We start from the raw sequence: 23,852 nt of genomic DNA on the forward strand, positions 1-23,852 counted from the left end.
TTACCCCAGTGTCTAATCCACTGCCCCTGTTACCCAGTGTCTAATCCACTGCCCCTGTTACCCCAGTGTCGAATCAACTGCCCCTGTTACCCCAGTGTCTAATCCTCTGCCTCCACTGCCCCTGTTACCCCAGTGTTTAATCCACTGCCCCTGTTACTCCAGTGTCTAGTCCACTGCCCTGGTACCCCAGTGTCTAGTCCACTGCCCCTGTTACCCCAGTGTCTAATCCACTGCCCTGTTACCCCAGTGTCTAATCCACTGCCCTGTTACCCCAGTGTCTAATCCACTGCCCCTGTTACCCCAGTGTCGAATCAACTGCCCCTGTTACCCCAGTGTCGAATCAACTGCCCCTGTTACCCCAGTGTTTAATCCACTGCCCCTGTTACTCCAGTGTCTACTCCACTGCCCTGGTACCCCAGTGTCTAGTCCACTGCCCCTGTTACCCCAGTGTCTAATCCACTTCCCTGTTACCCCAGTGTCTAATCCACTGCCCCTGTTACCCCAGTGTCTAATCCACTGCCCTGGTATCCCAGTGTCTAATCCAGTGCCCCTGTTACCCCAGTGTCTAATCCACTGCCCTGGTATCCCAGTATGTAATTCACTGCCCCTGTTACCCCAGTGCAATCCATTGCCCCTGTTACACCCAGTGTCTACCCCACTGCCCTGTTACCCCAGTGCCGACCACACTGCCCTGTTTATCCCAGTGTCTAATCCACTGCCCTGATACCCCAGTATCTAATCCACTGCCCCTGGTACCCCAGTATCTAATCCACTGCACCTGTTACCCCAGTGTCTAATCCACTGCCCCTGTTACCCCAGTGTCTAATCCACTTCCTCTGTTACCCCAGTGTCTAATCCACTGCCCTCGTACCCCAGTATCTAATCCACTGCCCGTTACCCCAGAGTCCAATCCACTACCCCTTTACCCCAGTGTCTACCCTACTGCCCTGTTACCCTAGTGCCGACCACACTGCCCTGTTTATTCCAGTGTCTAATCCACTGCCCTGTTACCCCAGTGTCTAAGCCATTGCCCCTGTTTCCCCAGTGTCTAATCCACTGCCTCCACTGCCCCTGTTACCCCAGTGTTTAATCCACTGCCCCTGTTACCCCAGTGCCTACCCCACTGCCCTGTTACCCCAGTGCCTACCACACTGCCCTGTTGCCCCAGTCTAATCCATTGCCCCTGTTACCCCAGTGTCTAATCCACTGCCCACATTACCCCAGTGCCGAGCCCACTGCCCTGTTACCCCAGCGCCTAGCCCACTGCCCTGTTACCCCAGTGCCTAGCCCACTGCCCTGTTACCTCAGTGCCTAGCCCACTGCCCTGTTACCCCAGTGTCTAGTCCACTGCCCCTGTTACCCCAGTGTCTAATCCACTTCCCTGTTACCCCAGTGTCTAATCCACTGCCCTGGTATCCCAGTATGTAATTCACTGCCCCTGTTACCCCAGTGTCTAATCCACTGCCCTGTTACCCCAGTGTCTAATGCACTTCCCTGTTACCTCAGTGTCTAATGCACTTCCCTGTTACCCCAGTGTCTAATCCACTTCCCTGTTACCCCAGTGTCTAATCCACTTCCTTGTTACCCCAGTGTCTAATTCACTTCCCTGTTACCCCAGTGTCTAATCCACTTCCCTGTTACCCCAGTGTCTAATCCACTTCCTTGTTACCCCAGTGTCTAATTCACTGCCCTGTTACCTCAGTGTCTACCCCACTGCCCTGGTACCCCTGTGTCTACCCCACTGCACTGCTAGCCCACTGCCTCAGTAACCCAGCGCCCACATTCAAATACCTTTCTAATTTGAGAGATCTATAGCTCCAGTGTAGAATAATGGAGCGGCATAGCACAGAAGAAAGCCATTGGACCCGTTGTGCCTGTGACGGCCCTTTGAAAGAGCAATCTAATTACTCCCAATCCCCTTCCCTTTCCCGTAGCCCAGCAAATGTTTTCCCTTCAAGTATTTACCCAATTCTCATTTGAAAGTTACTGTCGAATCTGCTCCCAGCATCCTTTCAGGCAGCGCGTTCCAGATCAGAACAGCTTGCTTCGTAAAAGAAATGTCTCTTCATCTCGCCTCCAATTATCTTTATTCTTTGTCCTTTGGTTACCGACCCTCCTGCCACTGGAAACAGTTACTCCTTATTTACTCTTATCAAAATCCTTCATAATTTTGAACACATCTATCATCTCCCCTTAACCTTCTCTGCTCTAAGAAGAACATCGCTACCTTCTCTAGTCTCCCCATGTAACTGAAGTTCCCCATTCCTGGTACCATTGTAGTAAATCTACTCTGCACCCTCTCTGAGGCCATGACATCCTTCCTAAAGTGTGGTGCTAAAAATTGGATGCAATGCTCCAGCTGGGGTCTATCCCGTGATTTATAACAGTTTAGCATAACTTCCTTACTTTTGTACTCTTATGGGGCATAAATTGCCCATTACCTGAAACGGGTCGCAGCCTCCGTTTTCTGAAGTTTTTCTCCGCTGCAACCTATGCGGCGGAGCTGCCGTCGATATTCGGCACTTTGAAGTTTTTTATCGGACGGGGCGGATGTAGTGGCAGCTGAGGGGCGGAACTGCCTTTGCAGCGGGTCACCCGCCCCAACCAGTCATCAGCGTCGCGCTAACACGTAACAATGTCTGTCCCCTTCAGTTAAAGGGGTGGGCCACTGTGAGCTCTGCAGATTTTTCAGTTACGTTCACTGGACCAGCAAGGAGGGGGTGCCAGGCTGCATGTTGGAGGCCTAGCCGAACCCGGGGGGCACAATTGTCGGGCCGACCTGGCAGTCGGCCGACAATCAAAAAAATACAATGGCGTCACCGGCAGTGCCACCTTCCCTTTTAGGGCAGCCGCCACACCACCGACTAACAAGAGATGCACCGACAGAAAAAGCTGTCGGAGACACCGATGGGCAGCGGCGCCGCACCAGCGGGGCAATTTCGGGAAGGGGGTGCCGCCGGTCAGTAAGTGTTCATGCCGCGACGGAAAAACAGGCAGAGCGGTCCCCTACACCGTTCCGACCCTGAGGAAAGGCAATTGTAAAAAATGGCAGCCCCTCAGCGGAGAGTCGGTGGCCATTCCCGAGGCCTTATCGGGATAGGCAATTTCAGACCCTATGCCTCTGTTTATAAAGCCAGGAATCCCCATATGCCTTTCTAACAGCCTTCTCAACCTGTCCTGCCACCTTCAAAGATTTGTGTACACACACCCCCAGCACTCCCTGTTCCTACACCCTTTAAAATTGTACCATTTAGTTTATATAGCCTCTCCTCATTCTTCCTTCCAAAATGCATCACTTCACACTACTCTGTGTTAAATTTCATCTGCCATCTATCTACCCATTTTGTCAGCCTGTCTATGCCGTCCTCAAGGCTGTTACTGTCCTCCTCACTGTTTACTACACTTCTGAGTTTTGTATTATCTGCAAACTTTGAAATTATGCCCTCTCTAAACCAATACATTTAGAGATCCATTTTTCCACAGAATCGTTCCCTCTTCTGTAGATCCATTCTCCCTGATTCTCATCCACTATCTGTTCCCCTTATCCATCCCCCTGGCCCCCTCCCCAGTTCCCGGGTGACGCTTTCGTTCTCCAAAAACCGATTCACTGACGATTTTTATTTCCACCTTTGCCTCAGCTCAACCGCTGCTGAACCCTCATCCGTGCCTTTGTTACCTCTAGACTTGACTATTCCAACGCTCTCGTGGCCGGCCTCCCACATTCTACCCTACGTAGACTAGAGGTGATCCAAAACTCAGCTGCCTGGGTCCTAACTCGCACCAAGTCCCGCTCACCCATCACCTCCTGTGCTCGCTGACCTACATTGGCTTCCGGTTAAGCAACGCCTCGATTTCAAAATGTTCATGCTTATTTTAAATCCCTCCATGGCCTCACCCCTCTCTATCTCTGTAATCTCCTCCAGCCCCACAATCCCCGAGATGTCTGCACTCCTCTATTTCTGCCCTCCTGAGCATCCCTGATTATAAATCGCTCAACCATCGGTGGCCGTGCCTTCTGTTGCCTGGGCCCCAAGCTCTGGAACTCGCTGCCTAAAGCTCTCCGCCTCTCTTTCCTCCTTCAAGATGCTCCTTAAAATCTACCTCTTTGACTAAGCTTTTGGTCACCTGCCCTAATTTCTACTTGGTGTCAAATTTTTATCACATAATACTCCTGTAAAGGCGCTATATAAATACAACTTGTTGATTTCAAGTGTTTTCTTTTCCTCAGATCCGTTGGAAGTACATGATAGTGGACGAGGGCCACCGTATGAAGAACCATCACTGTAAGCTGACACAGGTGCTGAACACGCATTATGTGGCACCGCGCCGTCTGCTACTCACTGGCACCCCGCTGCAAAACAAGCTGCCCGAGCTGTGGGCACTCCTCAATTTCCTCCTGCCCACTATTTTCAAAAGCTGCAACACGTTTGAGCAGTGGTTCAACGCCCCCTTCGCCATGACGGGAGAAAAGGTACATCAAGTGGGTGAGGTCAGAGGTCACCATTGTACGAAGGGTTTCACAGATCTGGTCGTTGTCGATTCAATGACAACAGCGTGCATTTATATCGCGCCTTTAACCTCCTCCAGCCCTGCCACCCTCCGAGATGTCTGCGCTCCTCCAATTCTGGCCTCTTGCGCATCCCCAGTTTCCATCGCTCCACCATTGGCGGCCGTGCCTTCATCTGCCTGGGCCCCAAGCTCTGGAACTCCCTCCCTAAACCTCTCCGCCTCTCTTTCCTCCTTTAAGATGCTCCTTAAAACCTACCTCTTTGACCAAGCCTGTCCTAATATCTCCTTATGTGGCTCAGTATCAAATTTTGTTTTGTAATACTCCTGTTAAGCGTCTTGGAACATTTTACTACGTTAAAGGTGTATATAAATGCAAATGGTTAATGTTGTAAAACGCTCCAAGGTGCTTCGCGGGAGCAATAAAATGATTTGAGTTGAATCGGGATTAATCCACTCTGAACCAGAAATGAATGTTGATTATAACTGGGACTAAAACATTCCCAGAATGTTCCCCATTTTGGTTTGTAGTTTTAGTTCCCGAACATCGCACAGTCCCACTTCACAGCAAGCAGCAAGACAAGTGCCCAAAGTGTTCAGTTTAGTCATTATTAATAAAAATAAAAATAATTGTGACCAGGAACCTTCCTTCAATTGCTTCTAAATAATAAGATCGATGTGATCAGAGGCTCTGTGTTATGTGATGGCTGCTTTACGCTGGGGGGTCTCCTGCCACATCCATGGTGGGAGGCACGACTTGCCTGTTGGAGGGATTCTAGGTATGTTTTTTTTGGGGGGGGAACACGGGGGAGGGGTGTGTTGAGTCTTGCTGCGCTATTTATTATTGCAATGGAGCTGGGTGCTGTTGGCCATTGCCAGCTGTTTTCTTAGTTGTCCGCCATGGCTCAGTGGGTAACGAGCACTCTTGCCTCTCAGTTGGAAGGTCATGGGTTCAAGCCCCACACCAGACGTACTTGAGCACATAATCCAGGCTGACACTTCACCGCAGTACTGAGGGAGCGCTACACTGTCGGAGGTGTCGTCTTTCGGATGAGATGTTAAACCAAGGCCCCATCTGCCATCTCAGATGGACGTAAAAAATCTCTTTTCAAACTTTTTGAAGAACAGGGGCGTTCTCCCCGGTGTCTTGACCAATATTTATCCCTCAACCAACACCACCAATAAAAAAACAGATTATCTGGTCATTATCACATTGCTGTTTGTGGGAGCTTGCTGTGTGCAAAATGGCTGCCACGTTTTCCACATTACAACAGTGACTACACTCCAAAAAATACTTCATTGGCTGTAAAGCGCTTTGGGACGTCCTGAGGTCGTGAACGGCGCTATATAAATGCAAGTCTTTCAATAAGATGGAGTTTTTTTTTAAATGCGTTCCTTTTCAGAAACCTAAATCGTCGGGCTGGCACCATTTTGCTTAACGTCCCGTCGTCTGTTAATGTCACACAGGTGGACCTAAATGAAGAGGAGACCATTCTGATCATCCGACGCTTGCACAAGGTTCTCCGCCCCTTCCTGTTGAGGCGATTGAAAAAGGAAGTAGAAGCCCAGCTACCTGAGAAGGTGATTGCCTCTCCCTCACAGTGTGCGGTGAAATCAAGCAGTTTAAAGTCCTGTGGGATTGTGTTGGTTGGGGGCTAGGAATGGCGGGGAATTGACACCTATTTCAGGAGGCTTTTTAAATGGCTGTTGCCATAGCCATAGTAACTACAGCCTCAAAATTGACATCACTGACTCTGCTGGACTGAGCTGATTGGGATCGCCACATGAGGCTTGGTTCAGTCTGCGATGGGACTTCCACATAACCGGTGGTCAATTCACCCACCTGAGTCTCCGAACAGATCTTTCTTTTTATTCGTTCACGGAATGCGGGCGTCGCTGGCAAGGCCGGCATTTATTGCCCATCCTTAATTGCCCTTAAGAAAGGCGGTGGTGAGCCGCCTTCTTGAACCACTGCAGTCCATGTGGTGAAGGTACTCCCACAGTGCTGTTAGGGAGGGAGTTCCAGGAATTTGATCCAGCGGTGATGAAGGAATGGCGATATTTGTCCAAGTCAGGTTGGTGTGTGACTTGGAGGGGAACTTGGAGGTGATGGTGTTCCCATGTGCCTGCTGCCCTCGTCCTTCTAGACGGTAGAGGTTTGGGAGGTGCTGCCAAAGAAACCTTGGCGAGTTGCTGCAGTGTGTTTTATAGATGGTGCACACTGCAGACATGGTGCACCACTGATGGAGGGAGTGAATGTTTAAGGTGGTGGATGGGGTGCCAATCAAGCGGGCTGCTTTGTCCTGGATGGTGTCGAGCTTCTTGAGTGTTTTTTAGTCTAGTTATCCCTCCCCAAAAAGCATCACCTCACTGGGAGTTACTACAGCGTCACATGGAAGTGACAGAGCTCCACTATTACATTCCCCCCTAACTGTCTCTATTCCAGTTGGTGGGGAAAAAAACGAGCCTTTTTTCATGCTTATTCATTCTAGTGATGCTTCACTGGACCCTTACCATGGCTCTAATATCCTTCCAAAATAGGACGTCTGCATCGTCCCATAGCAATCACTGTTTGTACAGATTTAACACACCACCTTTTTATATTCAATGTCAAACACATTTGCCTCACTTCTGTAACATTTTCTAATGCCTCCCAGAACATTCGACAACTTGCTGACACCTATTTTAATAAAATAAATTCCCACAGTTAATTGTAAATGCACAGCAGCTGGGAGCTCGCTGTATTGCTAACAGTTACCTGACCAGTGAGACTAAACTTTAGAATATAGCGATGTTGTCAGATCATTGGTTGCTAATATGATCATTCATTTACTGAGAGCCCTGTCACCTCTCCCCCTCCTCGAGCACTTAGCCCCACGCACTAACTCAGGGAATGGGGTGAGTTCAGTGGGAGCAGATTGTATTTCACAGTCCACACAGTTTAATTTCTTTATTTTCTTTCTTATCTGGATCATCTTGCCCCCGCTCCCCGCTTCCCCAGTGTCCTTTTATTCTGTTCCGTCGCACTCTGGCAAACAGGAAGAAGTATGTCTGACCTTACCAGACCACAACTTCTTTCTTATTGTAGGTACACCAGGATGTCAGTTCACTGACCCACACTGGGTTTACACTGGTAGTCATTGGGTTCACTCACCTCGTGTGTGGTCATACCTGCATTGGTGTGGGTACAGTAGTATAGTGGTTATGTTACTGGACTAGTAATCCAGAGGCCTGGACTAATGATCCTCAGATGTGAATTCAAATCCCACCATGGCAGTTGGGGAATTTAAATTCAGTAAATTATGAAATAAAGAGCTAGTATCAGTAATGGTGACCATGAAACTACCAGATTGTAAGTAAAAACCCTTAAGAACATAAAGAAGCAGGAGTAGACCATTTGGCCCCTTGAGCCTGCTCCGCCATTCAATAAGATCATGGCTGATCTAATCTTGGCCTCAACTCCATTTTCCTGCCCGCTCCTCATAACCCTTGACTCCCCTATAGTTCAAAAATCTGTCTATCTCCACCTTAAATATATTCAATGACCCTGCCTCCACGGCTCTCTGGGGTAGAGAATTCCAAAGATTCATGACCCTCTGAGAGAAGAAATTTTAAATGGGCAATCCCTTATTCTGAAACAATGCCCCCTAGTTCTAGATTCCCCCCACGAGGGGAAACATCCTCTCTGTATCTACCCTGTCAAGCCCCCTCAAAATCCTATATGTTTCCTAAGATCACCTCTCATTCTTCTAAGCTGCCGTCCTTACTCGGTTTGGGCCTATTTGTGATTCCAGACCCACAACAATGTGGTTGACTCTTAACTGCCCTCTGAGACGGCCTAGCGAGCCACTCAGTCATACTAAGAAAACTGCTACGATGGACTGCAGCCGTTCAAGAAGGTGCTCACCACCACCACCTTAAGGGCAAGTGGGGATGGCCTAATCCCGTGAATAAATAATTTTTAAAAACTCACCTCGTGTGTGGGCATACCTGCATTGTATGTGGGTACACTCACCTCATGGCGCCTGGGCGGTTGAAGGCTCGGCCGCCAATGACAGGGTGAGGAGAGGAGGGGGGTGTGCGAGAGGCCGAATCTGAGACGAGGTTCGTGGGGTAAACTGGCCAACTCCGGCACCGCGACAAGTGACTCTGCGCACCATGCTCCGGCCCCGGTTGAAATGCTGCTTTATTCCCTCGTAGGTGGAATACGTAATTAAATGCGACATGTCGGCTTTGCAGAGGGTCCTGTATCGCCACATGCAGGCCAAGGGCGTGCTGCTGACCGACGGCTCAGAGAAGGACAAAAAGGTTTGGAAACGGCCCAGTTATCTGCCAGCACTGACCCCCTCGCCGGGGCCATCACTGTTAGTTATTAATCGCCTTTATTCGTCACGCGTTGCTTTCGTGCGATACAATGCGGCCTGCCAATGACTTTGGCTATCTCTGGTGGCTGGCCGTGTATTTGGGTCACTTCCATCTGCCGAAGTTTTGGCCAGGCTGTTTGTGGCTTTGCAAATTTGGTTGGCGTGTTTTGATCGAGGCGTTTGAAATGATGGCGGGCTGGGACAGGGTAAACAGAAACGGGCTGTTTCCAGTGATTGAGGGGGTCTAGAGCAGGATAAAAGGTTAAATGTAAGACATTTAGGACAGAGAGCAGGACAACTGTTTTAAACAAAGGGTCATGGAACGCCCGATTGAAGCAGAGATCATCTCAACATTAAAGAATAACAACAACTTGCATTTATATAGCTCTCTAAATGTAGTAAATAGTCCCAAGGCGCTTCACAGGAGCGATTATCAAACAATTTAACACCGAGCCATATAAGGTGAAATTACAGCAAAAGTTTTGTCAAAGAGGTAGGTTTTAACGAGCGCCTTAGAGAGAGAGAGAGAGAGAGAGAGAGAGAGAGGCGGAGAGGTTTAAGGAGGTGTCATGTATTTGCTTCAAGGGTTCTTTGCTTAAGAATTCATAGCAACACATTGCCATTAAGAACAAGTTGGTTTATTAGCAAAGGTTTAACAATCACACTACACATTACCAGTTCATCCACCAGGCTCACAACCACCTGCCTCATCGTGGATTCCCTGAACCCAACTGGCTGGGGTTTTATTGAGTCTTGTGAACAACATGTGATTGGCTAAGCCACTCACAACTCAACAGCTCTACAAACCTGTGAGCATACTCATAGGTGCATACATTACAGGAGGGAATTCCAGAGTTTAGGGCATTGGAAGCTGAAGGCACGGCTGCCAATGGTGGAGCGATTAAAATCGGAGATGTCCAAGAGGTCAGAATTGATGGGGCGCAGAGATATCGGAGGGTTGTAGGTAATATTCCCTCTAATTTTTATTTTAGGTGCACGGTCCCTTTAATTTGTTGCGCAGCCCATTCAAATTTTCACACAGGCGCGATTTGTTGCATGTAAATGCCAGTGAGAGGCCTGTGTGGGACCTCCAGACAGCTGCACAGCTTAGCGGGAATGTTGGTTGTAGTGCTGGAGGAGGTTACAGAGATAGGGAGGGCCGAGGCCATGGGGGGATTTGAAAACAAGAATAAGAATTTTAAAATTGTTTTTGGACCGGGAGCCAGTGTAGGTCAGCGAGCACAGGGCGGATGGGTGAATGGGAGTTGGATGGTGATTGAAGGTAAGGGGGATAAGCAATATGGCAGGAGGTTGTGCACATGAGATTAGGAGACCGCTCATGTGGAGGATAAACACCAACATTGACCAATTGGGCCGAATGTGGCATTTCTGTGTTGTAATATCTCCGTTTTAACATTTTCAGTTCACCCCCGGCCTCAACAGCTTTTAGGGGGAGTTCCAGATTTCCACTACCCTTTGTGTGACATCGCCCTGAATGGCCTAGCTCTAATTTTAAGGTTATGCCTCCTTGTTCTGGATACCGCGCCCCACCCACCACCAGAGGAAATAGTTTTCCCCTATCTCCTGTCGACCCCTTTGATTATCTTAAATACTTCAGTTAGATCACCCCCTTAATCTTCTATGCTCAAGGGAATACAAGCCTAGTCTGTGCAACCTTTCCTCTATTGAAACCTGAACTCACAAGGTTAAAAGCTGCTGGCAGCTTTGCAATCTTCATACGATCCTTGAAATTTGTGAATTAACATTTATATAGACTGTTTCTGGCCTTCTGTCTCTGGGAGGACAGGCTGTTGTCCCAAAATCAGTGAAGAATGTCTTCTTCTGGACAACATAAGAAATAGGAGCAGGAGTAGGCCTTACGGCCCCTCGAGCCTGCTCCGCCATTCCGTAAGATCATGGTTGATCTTTGACCTCAACTCCACTTTCCCGCCCGGCCTCCACATCCCTTGATTCCCCGACAGTCCAAAAATCTAACAATATCTGCCTTGAATATACGCAACGATTCAGCATCCACAGCCCTTTGGAGTAGAACATTCCAAAGATTCACAACCCTCTGAGTGATGAAATTCATTGGCAGAAGGTTCCAAAACCAGAGGACACAGATTTAAGGTAATTGGCAGAAGGTCCAAAGGCGACATGAGGAAAAACTTTTTTAATGCAGCAAGTGGTCACGATCTGTAAGGGCAGTGGAGGCAGATTCAACTGTGGCTTTCAAAAGGGAATTGGATAAGTAACAAAAAGAAAAAAAATTGCGGGGCTTACGGAGAAAGGGTTGGGATTGGGACTGGCTGATGTGCTCTTGCAGAGAGCCGGCAGGGGCTCGCTGGGTCGAATGGTCTCCTGTGCTGTAACCCTTCTATGATTCTATCCTATGATTCCTCATCTCAGTCTAAATAGCCGAAGCCTTATCCTGAGACTCTGCCTCCTAGTTCTAGACTCTCCGGCCAGGGGAAACGACTTCTCGGCATTTACCATACCAATCCCCCTCAAAATCCAATATATTTCAATTGAGTTATTTTGTGTCACAACCTTTAACCTCTGCGCACTCTGTTCAGGCCAGGTTCTGCCTTTGAACTGTGAGCTCTTTGCCTCTTTCCTTTTAGGGAAAAGGAGGCACAAAGACACTGATGAACACCATTATGCAGCTGAGGAAGATTTGTAACCACCCGTACATGTTCCAGCACATCGAGGTAAGCGGCTCTGCCCACTAGGTGCCAGTGTGACTGCGTGATGGATGGCACACCGAGGCAACAACACTGTTGGTCCAGAATCAGAGCCCCCGAAAATACATCACCTATCTGAACTGAGCAGATTAGCTAAACTCCAGTCACTCTCACGCAATCTGTTCACGTTTGTAATTCTCCTGATCTCACTTCCGCTGCACAGAGACCTGCAGAGTGGGGTCGAGGTGCTCAGGGAGAAGGTGTGAATCTCGCCAGCGTAAGCAAAACCAGGCCAGATTCTTGCTCCTGAATACTTACCCAGAGACCTGTGCTTGAAAATCTGCATGTGTGTGTGAGCATGCACAGTTGTGAGTGTGCACATGTGCATTGGTTGTTCCAGTACACGATTGTGCGTGTGCATATACATGAGGATGATGCCTCTTGCGGGGTTTGGCTCTGCAGGAACTGACGGCCCTGAACCAAGCATCTACGCTTCATCTATAAGACGAGTCCGGGGGCTTTATAACAATGGAAGGCATCACACGCAATCCCAACGTCGTCCTTGCCCAAAGTCTCCACGTGCGCCGATGTCTCTGGATAGTAAACAGGAACAGGAACCACGCCTGGTTTCTTCATTTCCTCCTACCTAGCACAAGCGTGCAGGGGCAGTTATAACGCAGTAATTGCTGCCGTGTCCGAGATCAGTGAATTCTGCACAGACCAAGGATTTGGTCTCAGAGGCTCAGCACCACACTAACCTATTGGGGCGTTGTGACGGTAAATAGTTTAACACCAAACTCGTATTGCAGTTCTGGTGCCAGAGTCACTGGGTACACAAAGTGACTCAGCATCCAATTCTTGTCAATGTTGTATTTTATTTTTTAAATTGAGAATGATTACAGAAATTCTGCACAGTAAGTTGTTGAATTATTGCAGTAATAATACAGGGTGCCTGTGGAGGTCGCTGTTCTTACCATAAATCAGTTTCCAGCAAACTCCAGAATATGAAGTTGCCCTGTTTCAGAATCCCTTTGCATCCACTGCTCTCTAAGCAGGAGATGGACGATCGTCTCTGCTTCTGTTTTCCATTCGGATGTGGATGTGCCGTGTGTGTATATAACGATGCCCATCTTGGGCCATTGACCTCTACTCTGCATTGTGTGAGCTGTGCTCTGCTATTAATCAGGATCCAGCACTTTCCTGAGCGGATTGCAATTGAAAGCAATTCAGTCGAGGCTGCTCAGAATTCCCACCCTGGAAATAAATTCCAGGGATTATTATGCCCGATAGGTAACTTCGATGATATGAGACATGAATTGGCTAGAATAGACTGGCGAATGATACTTAAAGGGTTGACGGTGGATAGGCAATGGCAGACATTTAAAGATCACATGGATGAACTACAACAATTGTACATCCCTGACTGGCGTAAAAATAAAACGGGGAAGGTGACTCAACCGTGGCTAACCAGGGAAATTAGGGATAATGTTAAATCCAAGGACGAGGCATATAAATTGTCCAGAAAAAGCATCAAATCTGAGGACTGGGAGAAATTTAAAATTCAGCAGAGGAGGATTTAATTAGGAGGGGGAAAATAGAGTATGCGAGTAAACTTGCAGGGAACATAAAAACTGACTGCAAAACCTTCTATAGATATGGGAAAAGAAAAAGATTCGTGAAGACAAATGTAAATCCCTTGCAGTCAGAATCAGGTGAATTCATAATGGGGAACAAAGAAATGGCAGACCAAATGAACAAATACTTTGGTTCTGTCTTCACTAAGGAAGACATGAATAACCTCCCGAAAATATTTGCGAGAAGGAGGAACTGGGGGAAATCCTTATTAGTCAGGAAATGGTGTTAGGGAAATTAATGGGATTGAAGGCCGATAAATCCCCAGGGCCTGATAGTCTGCATCCCAGAGTACTTAAGGAAGTGGCCCGAGAAATAGTAGATGCATTGGTGGTCATTTTCCAACATTCCATAGACTCTGGATCAGTTCCTATGGGTTGGAGTGTAGCTAATGTAACCCCATTTTTTAAAAAAGGAGGGAGAGAGATTTATAGACCGGTTAGCCTGACATCGGTGGTAGGGAAAATGCTGGAATCAATTATTAAAGATGTAATAGTAGTGCATTTGGAAAGCAGTGACAGGATCGGTCCAAGTCAGCATGGATTTATGAAAGGGAAATCATGCTTGACAAATCTTCTCGAATTTTTTGAGGATGTAACTAGTAGAGTGGATAAGGGAGAACCAGTGGGTGTGGTGTATTTGGACTTTCAAAAGGCTTTTGACAAGGTCCCACACAAGAGATTAGTGTGCAAAATTAAGGCACATGGGATTGAGGATGATGTTATTGACGTGGATAGAGAACCGGTTGGCAGACAGGAAGCAAAGAATGGGAATAAACGGGTCCTTTTCAGAATGGCAGGCAGTGACTAGTGGGGTACCGCAAGGTTCAGTGCTGGGACCCCAGCTATTTACAATATATATTAATGATTTAGACGAAGGAATTGAATGTAATATCTCCAAGTTTGCAGATGACACTAAGCTAGGTGGCAGTGTGAGCTGTGAGGAGGATGCTAAGAGGCTGCAGAGTGACTTGGACAGGTTAGGTGAGTGGGCAAATGCATGGCAGATGCAGTATAATGTGGCTAAGTGTGAGATTATCCACTTTGGTGGCAAAAACTGGAAGGCAGATTATTATCTGAATGGTGACAGGTTAGTAAAAGGAGAGGTGGTATCATGGTACACCAGTCATTGAAAGTAGGCAGGCAGTAAAGAAAGCAAATGGCATGTTGGCCTTCATAGCAAGAGGATTTAAGTATAGGAGCAGGGAGGTCTTGCTGCAGTTGTACAGGGCCTTGGTGAGACCACACCTTGAGTATTGTGTGCAATTTTGGTCTCCTAATCTGAGGAAGGAACTTCTTGCTATTGAGGGAGTGCAGCGAAGGTTCACCAGACTGATTATCAGGATGGCAGGACTGACATATGAAGAAAGACTGGATAGACTAGGCTTATATTCACTAGAATTTAGAAGAATGAAAGGGGATCTCATAGAAGCATATAAAATTCTGAGGGGATTGGACAGATTAAATGCAGGAAGAATGTTCCTGATGTTGGGCAAGTCCAAAACCAGGGGTCACAGTCTAAGGATAAGGGGTGAGCCATAAAGGACCGAGATGAGGAGAAACTTTTTCACCCAGAGAATTGCGAACCTATGGAATTCTCTATCACAGAAAGTTGTTGAGTCCAGTTCATTGGATATATTCAAAAGGGAGTCGGATGTGGCCCTTATGGCTAAAGGGATCAGGGGGTAGGGAGGGAAGGCAGGAGTGGTGTACTGAAGTTGCATGATCAGCCATAATCATATTGAATGGTGGTGCAGGCTCGAAAGGCCAAATGACCTGCTCCTGCACCTATTTTCTATGTTTCTATAGCATGTAGGAAACAGATTTAATTGTAGCTTTCAAGAGGCAATACTTGAAGGAGAAAAAATTGCAGAGATATAGGGAAAGAGCGGGGGAGTGGGTCTAACTGGATTGCTCTTCGAAAGAGCCGGCACAAACTCGATGGGCCGAATGGCCTCCTTCTGTTCTGTACGATTCCCTGGAAGTGGGATCTAGAAATCGGCTTATGTGATTGTGAAAATTGAAAACCATCCAAATTGAAAACCGCAAGGTGCATGATGCAAATCAGACAGTGTGATTGGCAGTTTGGTGATTCTGTGACGGAGTTAAGTGGATACCGGGTGCAGGGCTGCAGCGCTCCCCGAGGACTCGGGATATTGCAGTGTTTGCTTGTGTCCTTCCTACTTACCTTTTCATCTTTTTTTCTTTCCCAACCAGGAGTCTTTTTCAGAACACTTAGGATTTACTGGAGGCATTGTACAAGGGTAAGTAAGACCTGACTACATAGCCGCACCCACCGGGGCCATGAGAGTCGCGTATGGAGTGAGTGTGTAAGGATGAGTCTCAGTGATCGAGTGTGTAAGGTTAAGTTTCTCTGATTGGGTCTCACTAATGGAGCGTGTAATGTATTGCTTCATGGGTTCTTTACTTAAGAATTCATAGCAACACTTTGCTATTAAGAACTAGTTGGGTTATTAGTAACGGTTTAACAATCACACTACATATTACCAGTTCATCCACCAGGCTCACAACCACCTGCCTCAATGTGGGTCTCCTGAACCCAACTGGCTGGGGTTTTATTGAGTCTTGTGAACATCATGTGACTGGCGAAGCGATTCACAACTCAACAGTTCTACCAGCCTGTGAACATACTCGTGGGTGCACACATTACAGAGCGTGTAAGGTTGATTCTCACTAATGGAGTGTGTAAGGTTGAGTCTAATCAGTAGCCGGGATCCAGCTGAGGAAAGATTCGAACTTGAGACCCTGCTCTATCCTGTACAGGCCGCACTGACCTGAGCTGTTTCCCCAATCACGGACGGTGCAACAATTTATCTGACCGGCTAAGATCATGAGTTGAAAGTGTCTGTGGCCCAAGAGTGGGACACACAGAGAATTTCCACATACAAGCAGAGCTGTAGAGAACCACTCAATCGCTCTCGGAATATAAGGAGCCAGCTGTTAACACGTGATCTCTCTCTGATCAGTACTTCAAATACTATAGTGCTTTCATTGCCTGATGGTCCTAAGCAACAGTGGCTCAAAGCTAGGCAGCTTGGACAGTGATTCTCTGAGTGTGTTGGTTGCTGTGCCAGCAGGATAGAGGTGAGGGAAGGCCGATGTCTCGAGCTGTTGCCTGGTGGCTGCTGACGCCACAGAATTGGTGTTGAGCTTACAAGCAGCCAACCCAGAGCCTTCCAATGGCCAAATACCCCAAAGCCAAAGGGGCCCTGGTGTGTGCACGTGAGCATCACAGGGTGTCTGCAATCAGTGAGATTACATTCAACAACAACTTGAATTTATACGTAGTGAAATGTCTCAAGGCACTTCACAGGAGCATTGACACCGAGCCACAGAAGGAGATAGGTGTCCAAAAGTTTGGTCAAAGAGGTTTTAAGGGAATTCCAGAACTTAGGGCCCAATCAGCTGAAGGTACGGCCACCAATGGTGGAGCTGTTAAAATCAGGGCTGCCCAAGAGGCCAGTATTGGAGGAGCGTAGATATTTCGGAGGGTTGTAGAGCTGGAAGAAGTTAGAGATAGGGAGAGGGCCATGGAGGGATTTGAAAAAAAGGATGAGGATTTTTAAATCTGAGGCATTGCCAGCCAAGAAGAATTGTTTTCAAAATAACGCTTAATGTTGGGCTGGAATGCTTGCCGTGCCTGCCTGTCTGGCATGGAGCGGGAGAGTGGTGTGGAGTCCCGTTGAATCGTGTTGTTCGCTGACAGGGCCGACCTGTACCGGGCCTCGGGGAAGTTCGAACTGCTGGACAGGATTCTCCCCAAGCTGCGAGCCACCAATCACCGGGTGCTGCTCTTCTGCCAGATGACCTCGCTGATGACCATCATGGAAGACTACTTTGCCTACCGCAGCTTCAAGTACCTCCGATTGGACGGTGAGTGTGGTCTGGCGTGTTCGACGACTTTCCCCCCCCCCCCGCCCCCCAACCCCTCCCATCCCACGATCCTGAAGGTACTCACTCCCTCTAGGGATACAGTTCCACAAGCAGCTCCACCTTCCCCCGCTCCCCTCCTCCCACCGTACCTCATCCAAGTGACAGCTCTTCATTTTGTGAGACTAGACACTCGGGAGTCACCTGCAATGTTCCCGCCAAGGTGCGTGCAGCCGCACAGTAATTTGAAAGGTCCCGCGGAGGCCGCTCACCGGCTTTTACATTGTAAATACTGCACGTGCGCAGAAATTTAAAGAGACTGCGCATTAAAAGAAACAGGCCACGCGGAATAAACTGCAGCTCACAGGGAACATTGGTCAGCTGCCCGTCAGGAAACTGATGGGATTGGATGCAGCGCCAGTTTGAAGTCATTTGCACCCGATCCCAATTTCCTGACGGGCTTTAGGTTAAAATTTGAGTCAGAACATCACAACCTAGCCTAATCCTAACTTCACCTGATAACCAAACACACCAATAGTCATCAGCAGAGGGTGGAGTTGGGTAACTAGGTACTATTCAGGAGCAGGACACCTGGCTGACTTTGTTTCATGCCGACCACCCCGTCCCCCTCCCTAACTCAGAGGTGCTGAGGCCAATTGTAGTGGCTGTACTGGCAACCTAACTGAGACAGGCTCGCTCAGTCAAAAGGCACCTACCAAGAAAGCCATCAGGGGGAGCTCCCGTACTATTTTTCAATATTAAAGTCCGGAACCGAGAAATTCCTGGCACCCCGCTGCACTGTCAGAAGTACAGCAGGTGGGAATTCTATCCTCCCTGACTCAGACATGCTGAATCCTGGGGGGTTTCAATTGCAAAATGGGGGTGTGGACATTAGCGCTTGTGGGCCACTGGCTGCATAGCGGCACTGGGATCCTGGAGCGGAAGCTTGTCACACTGGCTGGTGCAGGGATGGGGGAGAGAAGGGAAGGGGGGTCCATGCCAGTATGGCCCAAGTGTCCAAAGAGAGAAATTTTAATTTTGCAGAAATCTGTCATGGTGCTGCTCCCCTATTGAAAACTGTGGCGCTATTTGCCTGTGTGCCTGCTTTATACGGGCAGATGCCGGGTGGCACCGGCTGGATTTCCGGGAGAAACTGGTTCCCGCTCCAAATGTGATGTCGCGACAGAGGGAGGCCGGGTGGAAGAACCACCCCCTCCCCGCACTCTCTCCTCGTTCCCCCCCCCCCCACACACACACACACACCTTCCCCGCTCCCCACAACCCCCTTTCCTCGCTCCACACACCCCCCACTCACAGTCTCTTCTTGCTCCCACACACACCCTTCCCGCTCCCCCTCCCCCAGAAGGTCACGTGATATAACCTCCAGGAATACATCCAAACATTTGCCAGCCTGATTTCCCACACAGCACCCTGGTTAAAGATTCTCCCAGTTTGGACTAGGTGAGTTTGTCCTTCAGCTCGGTAGTTCAACGCTGTACTGAAGGAACTTTGAAGACACTGAGGGATGATAGACGAGCTGCGACTGATGCCCTGGCTCCCTGAAGGGCCTTACTTTATCCGGCACAGGTATGATGGGCTGAATGGCCTTCTGTGGTGTATCATTCTATGATTCGATGATTTCTCTGTGGCTGTTATGGAATCAATCTACCACCAGGTGATGCTGTGCATCACTCTGGACATCACTGGTTACATCCAGCAAATCGGCCAGATATTTTTGTTATTCATTCTTGCTGGCATTTGTCGTCCATCCCTAGTTGCCTTGAGCAGGTGGTTGTGGGGTTTCTTCTTCAAATCAGAAGACAGTTAAGAGCCCAATGCTAATAGGACCAGACCGAGTAAGGACGGCAGGTTTCCATTCCCATTAGTGAACCAGTTGGGTTTTTTACGACAATCTGACAGATTCACAGTCACTTCCACCAATACCAGTGTTTTATTTTTAAATGGGATTTGAACTTGCATTCTCTGGATTATTAGTCCAGTAACATTACTGTGCCCGGGATACCATCACACTGCACAAATATCACCAGAGTAGCTGGAAACTTTTTTTAAAATTTAAGATTTCCCTTTGCCCCCCCCCGGACTTCTAAGAACAATATCTTCAGTTAGGAGCGTGGCGCCGGCACTGAGCTATCTAACTTGGTGGAAGGGCAGGGGTTTGGTTCCACCCCGTGTGCCGTCTTAATAACCAGCTCTCGCCCTCTCTTCCAGGCACCACCAAGTCCGACGACCGTGGCATGCTGCTGAAGACATTCAACGAACCTAACTCCCACTACTTCATTTTCCTGCTCAGCACTCGGGCCGGGGGCCTGGGCCTGAACCTCCAGGCCGCGGACACCGTCGTCATCTTTGACAGCGACTGGAACCCGCACCAAGTGAGTACCGCAGGAAGCCAACGCACGACCCCCTCCTCTCCAGGCAGCGCGCAGTTCACCTACACGGTGAATGTCACCATCAGAGTTACGCACCTAAAGCGGGCTGGGTGAGTGGGATTCAGCACGACTGCTTTTTCAAACAGTCAGCACGGGTTGCAAGGCCTCCTTCTCATTGAAACATACAAAATTCTTACAGGGCTTGATGGTGTAGATGCAGAGAGGATGTTTCCCCCTGGCTGGGGAGTCTAGAACCAGGGGTCACAGTCTCAGAATAAGGGGTCGGCCATTTAGGACTGAGATGAAGAGAAACTTCTTCACTCAAGGGTGGTGAATCTTTAGAATTCTCCATCTCAGAGGGCTGTGGCTTTAAGTATATTCAAGACAGAGATCGATAGATTTTTGAATATTAAGGGAATCAAGGGATATGGGGACGGTGCAGGAAAGTGGAGTTGAGGTAGAAGATCAGCCATGATCTTACTGAATGGCGGAGCAGGCTTGAGGGGCCTAATGGCCGACTCCTGCTCCTACTGCCTTATGTTCTTCTGTGCTGCTTCTATGAACTTTGAACTGTTGAGTGTTCAAAGGAAGCAAGGGTTTTATTGGGATATAAAATATACTAAATGGAATAAAAACGGTTATTCCTGAGTCACCACTTCAGGTTTCACTATGACTACGGGCCATGGGGACACAGACACAAACTGGGAGAGGCTAACTTCAGGACTGATGTCAGGAAGCACTTTGCACACAAAGGGATCGATTGTAACTGTTCCCACCGGGCGGGTAACGGGCGACAGCAGATCAGCCGTCCATTTTACACCCATCGCAGTCAACGGATTAGGAAATTGGGCAGGGTGGGGGGGGTCAAAAATGGCGGCCACCCGCTGTCGCCCATTTCTCGACTGCCAAGAGCAGTTACAATTACACCACCGAGCGATTAATATCTTTTAATGGGCTCAGGCAGGAGGGGCGGGAGGAATAAACTCAAACTATTTAAGAGGTTAGCTCATGCGTTGCCACGGAGGGGCGGGCCAAGTGGCCTCCCTCACCCGTGCTAATCGTTCATGCTAAGATGTGGCTCATGTGCGAGGACTTGCTGCGCTAATACTGAGCATCGTGTCCATGTGATGGGGTGTTGGTAGCAGGGTTAACACAGGCCTGGTTAGACAGCACAATCTGCTCTAATAAAAACAGGAAATGCTGGAAATACTCAACGGGTCAGGCAGCATCTGTGGAGAGAGAAACAGAGTTAATGTTTCAGGACGGTGACCCTTCATCAAAACTGGGAAAGGTTACAGGTTTTAAGCAAGTGTAGAGGTGGAGGGAGGGAAGGAAAAAACACAAGGGAAGGGATGATGGTGCGAGGCAAAAGGGAGTGGTAACGGGACAAGTAAAGAAACAAAAGATGGGTCTAGAGGAGCTGTAAATGACAAAAGCAGAAACATTAACAGCTACTGCTGCCTGAAAAATGGGAGCAGTGGTTATGATCTGAAATTGTTGAACTCAATGTTGAGTTCGGAAGTTTGTAAAATGCCTGATTGAAAGATGAGCTGCCGTTCCTCGAGCTTTATTAGAACACAGTGTAGGAGGCCAAGGACAGAGAGGTCAGAGTGGGAGTGGAGCGGAAAATTAAAATGACAGGCGACCAGAAGCTCGGGGTCACGCTTGCCGTCTGAACGGAGGTGTTCCACAAAGCAATCGCCCAGTCTTCGTTTGGTCTCCCCAATGTGGAGACCACATCATGAGCAGTGAATACAGTATACTAAATCTGCTCAAGTGCCTTTCTAGATAGGAAGGGCTCGATTCCTTGATTCGTCCCGTGGAATTGGGCAGAGCTTCTCCAAGCTGGCGAATTGTTCCCAATCAGATCCTTTAGAGGGCATCAGAAATGTTGTTATGAATCCTACCTGCTGGGTTTTGTACTCGCAGTCTGTCTGTGAAACAAAAGCTCCATAGGTGCCAGGTCTGCAGTTAGAAGTGACTGTTACTGAAAGTTTCACAGCAACACTTTCACAGCTGTCAATTTCTATAATTGCAGCCATCAGAAATTAACACACAGAATTCTCTTTCCGAGTCTTGGGTTGCAACATTAAATGGCTACCTTTGACCATCACCATCCCGAGGCAGGCTGCAATCGGTAATCTTCCTTGCTTAAGCATCTGATGAAGCTATAAACGCACAGCTCAGAGGCCTTAGGGCAAGTAGTCAGGGTTCCTTTATTCACCACCTCTCCCATTGCCCACATGGACAGTTGTGGAGAGGTCCTTTTTAACTGCAGGAGCCACCAGCTCAAAGGAATCGCAGGGGCCCAGTGTCACAGTGCACCGTTACTTAAGAAAAAGGAGCAGGAGTAGGCCATACGGCCCCTCAAGCCTGCTCCGCCATTTAATGCGATCATGGCTGATCCGATCATGGGCTCACGTCCACTTTCCTGCCCGCTCCCTATAACACCTTAACCCCTTATCGGTTAAGAAACTGTCTATCTCTGTCTTAAATTTATTTAATGTCCCAGTCTCCACAGCTCTCTGATGCAGCAAATTCCACAGATTTACAACCCTCTGAGAGAAGAAATTCCTCCTCATCTCAGTTTTAAATGGGCAGTCTATTATTCTAAGATTATTCTGTCTAGTTCTAGTCTCCCCCCCGTTGCCGTGCGACGCTCTGCAGGGCCCGCGCAGCCGGCTCACCGGCTTTTATATAGGGGAAAAAACGCTTTGCGAGGTATTTTGAATGGGCCACACAGCCCCTTAAAGGGGTCGCATACCCAACAAAAAATATTAAAGGAAACATTGGCTGATGGCGATTGTTTTTAGAACCGAGTGGCTCGCCAGGCCACATCACAGGGCATGAAGAGGTTTGGGGCTGGAGCCACTTGTAAGCCAGACTGGATAAGGAGGGCAGGTTCCCTTCCCCGAGGGACATTCATGAACAGGCTCGGTTAGTACGACAATCCACGCAGCTTTCATGGTCGCTTTATCTGGTGGAAGCCCATGACCAGACTTATTGCATTCAATTTCCCAGTGAGATTTGAACTGATAACCTCTTTTAATTCATTCACAAGATGTAGGCGTCGTTGGCAAGGCCGGCATTTACTGCCCAAGCCTAATTGCCCTTGAGAAGGTGGTGGTGAGCCGCCTTTTTGAACCGCTGCAGTCCGTGTGGTGAAGGTACTCCCACAGTGCTGGTAGGGAGGGAGTGCCAGGATTTTGACCCAGTGACGATGAAGGAACAGCCGATATATTTCCAAGTCAGGGTGGTGTGTGACTTGGAGGGGATCATGGAGTTGGTGGTGGTCCCAAAAATCACTGCAAAGCGGAGAGCGAGCCTGCACTGTTACGATCCAATCCCCTTCCTCGGATCCAGGGAGCAGCATGGGAGGGGCAGTGATTATTGTAAATCGTGTGTGTGTGTGTGTGTGTGTGTGCCAGGCCTCATCAGAGTTTTTAATAGTTGTGCGTTCTCGCTGTCAAATAGGTGCAGTCGGATAAAGGCCGAGAGGAGTGCTCGCTGATTATCTCTTACACTGCTCTCTGTTTATGGGTTTATGGCCCTGCCATAAACAGGCGGAAGTAATTAACCCACTTATCTCCCCACCTATGGCTGTTCATTAACTATTGATAACTTGTTTCTCCTCAGTCACTGAGCCAGGTTTCTTGATGCTCATTATGTAGCCTCCTCAGGAAACGGGCCTTTATTGTTATGACGAGTGAGATTTTATTTCTCCAGTGTGATACCAAAACATGGTACAAAAATGAAAAAAAAAAGGATGAGGGACTTCAGTTACATGGCGAGTCTGGAGAAGCTGAGCTTGTTCTCCTTAGAGCAGAGAGCGTTAAGAGAAGATTTAATAGAGGTGTTCAAAATCATGAGGGGTTTTGATATAGTAAATAAGCAGAAACTGTTTCCACTGGTAGGAGGGTCGGTGACCAGAGGGCACAGATTTAAGACAATGGCAAAAGAACCAGAGGGGGGATGAGAATTTTTTTTACGCAGCGGGTTGTGATCTGGAATGCACTGCCTGAAATGGTGGTGGAAGCAGATTCAACAGTAACTTTCAAAAGGGTAATTATATAAATACTTGAAAAGGAAAATATTAGCAGGGTTATGGGGAAAGAGCAGAGGGAGTGGGACTAATCGGATAACTCTTTCAAAGAGCCTGCACCGGCATGGTGGGCTGAATGGCCACCTTCTGTGTTGTGTGATTTGGTGATCTCCAGGGAAGTGGTAGGGTTGCTACCGTTGGACTCGGTATCCCAGAGTTAGAGAGGGAGGGAAAGTTTAGCCAGGGTCCTTGCTTCTGTTCAATAGGCAATAACCCTGTGCCTAGGCATGGTCATGAAGAATGTCCACTTTACAAAGGATTCCCTAGAATATACGGCACAAAAA

At 48.3% G+C, this 23,852-nt stretch overlaps 1 protein-coding gene across 6 annotated transcripts in view; it reads left to right on the forward strand.

Moving 5' to 3' along the window:
* smarca4a (SWI/SNF related BAF chromatin remodeling complex subunit ATPase 4a) overlaps positions 1-23,852 on the forward strand; it is a 168,279-nt gene that overhangs the window by 128,620 nt on the left and 15,807 nt on the right. For all 6 annotated transcript variants that reach the window (XM_070867225.1, XM_070867227.1, XM_070867230.1 and 3 more), the window contains exons 20-26: positions 4,229-4,471; positions 5,974-6,087; positions 8,707-8,814; positions 11,495-11,581; positions 15,403-15,449; positions 16,913-17,079; positions 19,306-19,469. In XM_070867225.1, the coding sequence (XP_070723326.1) occupies positions 4,229-4,471; positions 5,974-6,087; positions 8,707-8,814; positions 11,495-11,581; positions 15,403-15,449; positions 16,913-17,079; positions 19,306-19,469 (930 nt within the window). The remainder of the gene's footprint in view (positions 1-4,228; positions 4,472-5,973; positions 6,088-8,706; positions 8,815-11,494; positions 11,582-15,402; positions 15,450-16,912; positions 17,080-19,305; positions 19,470-23,852) is intronic.

Source organism: Pristiophorus japonicus, chromosome 24 (assembly GCF_044704955.1).
Source record: "Pristiophorus japonicus isolate sPriJap1 chromosome 24, sPriJap1.hap1, whole genome shotgun sequence".
NCBI classification, from domain to species: Eukaryota; Metazoa; Chordata; class Chondrichthyes; family Pristiophoridae; genus Pristiophorus; species Pristiophorus japonicus.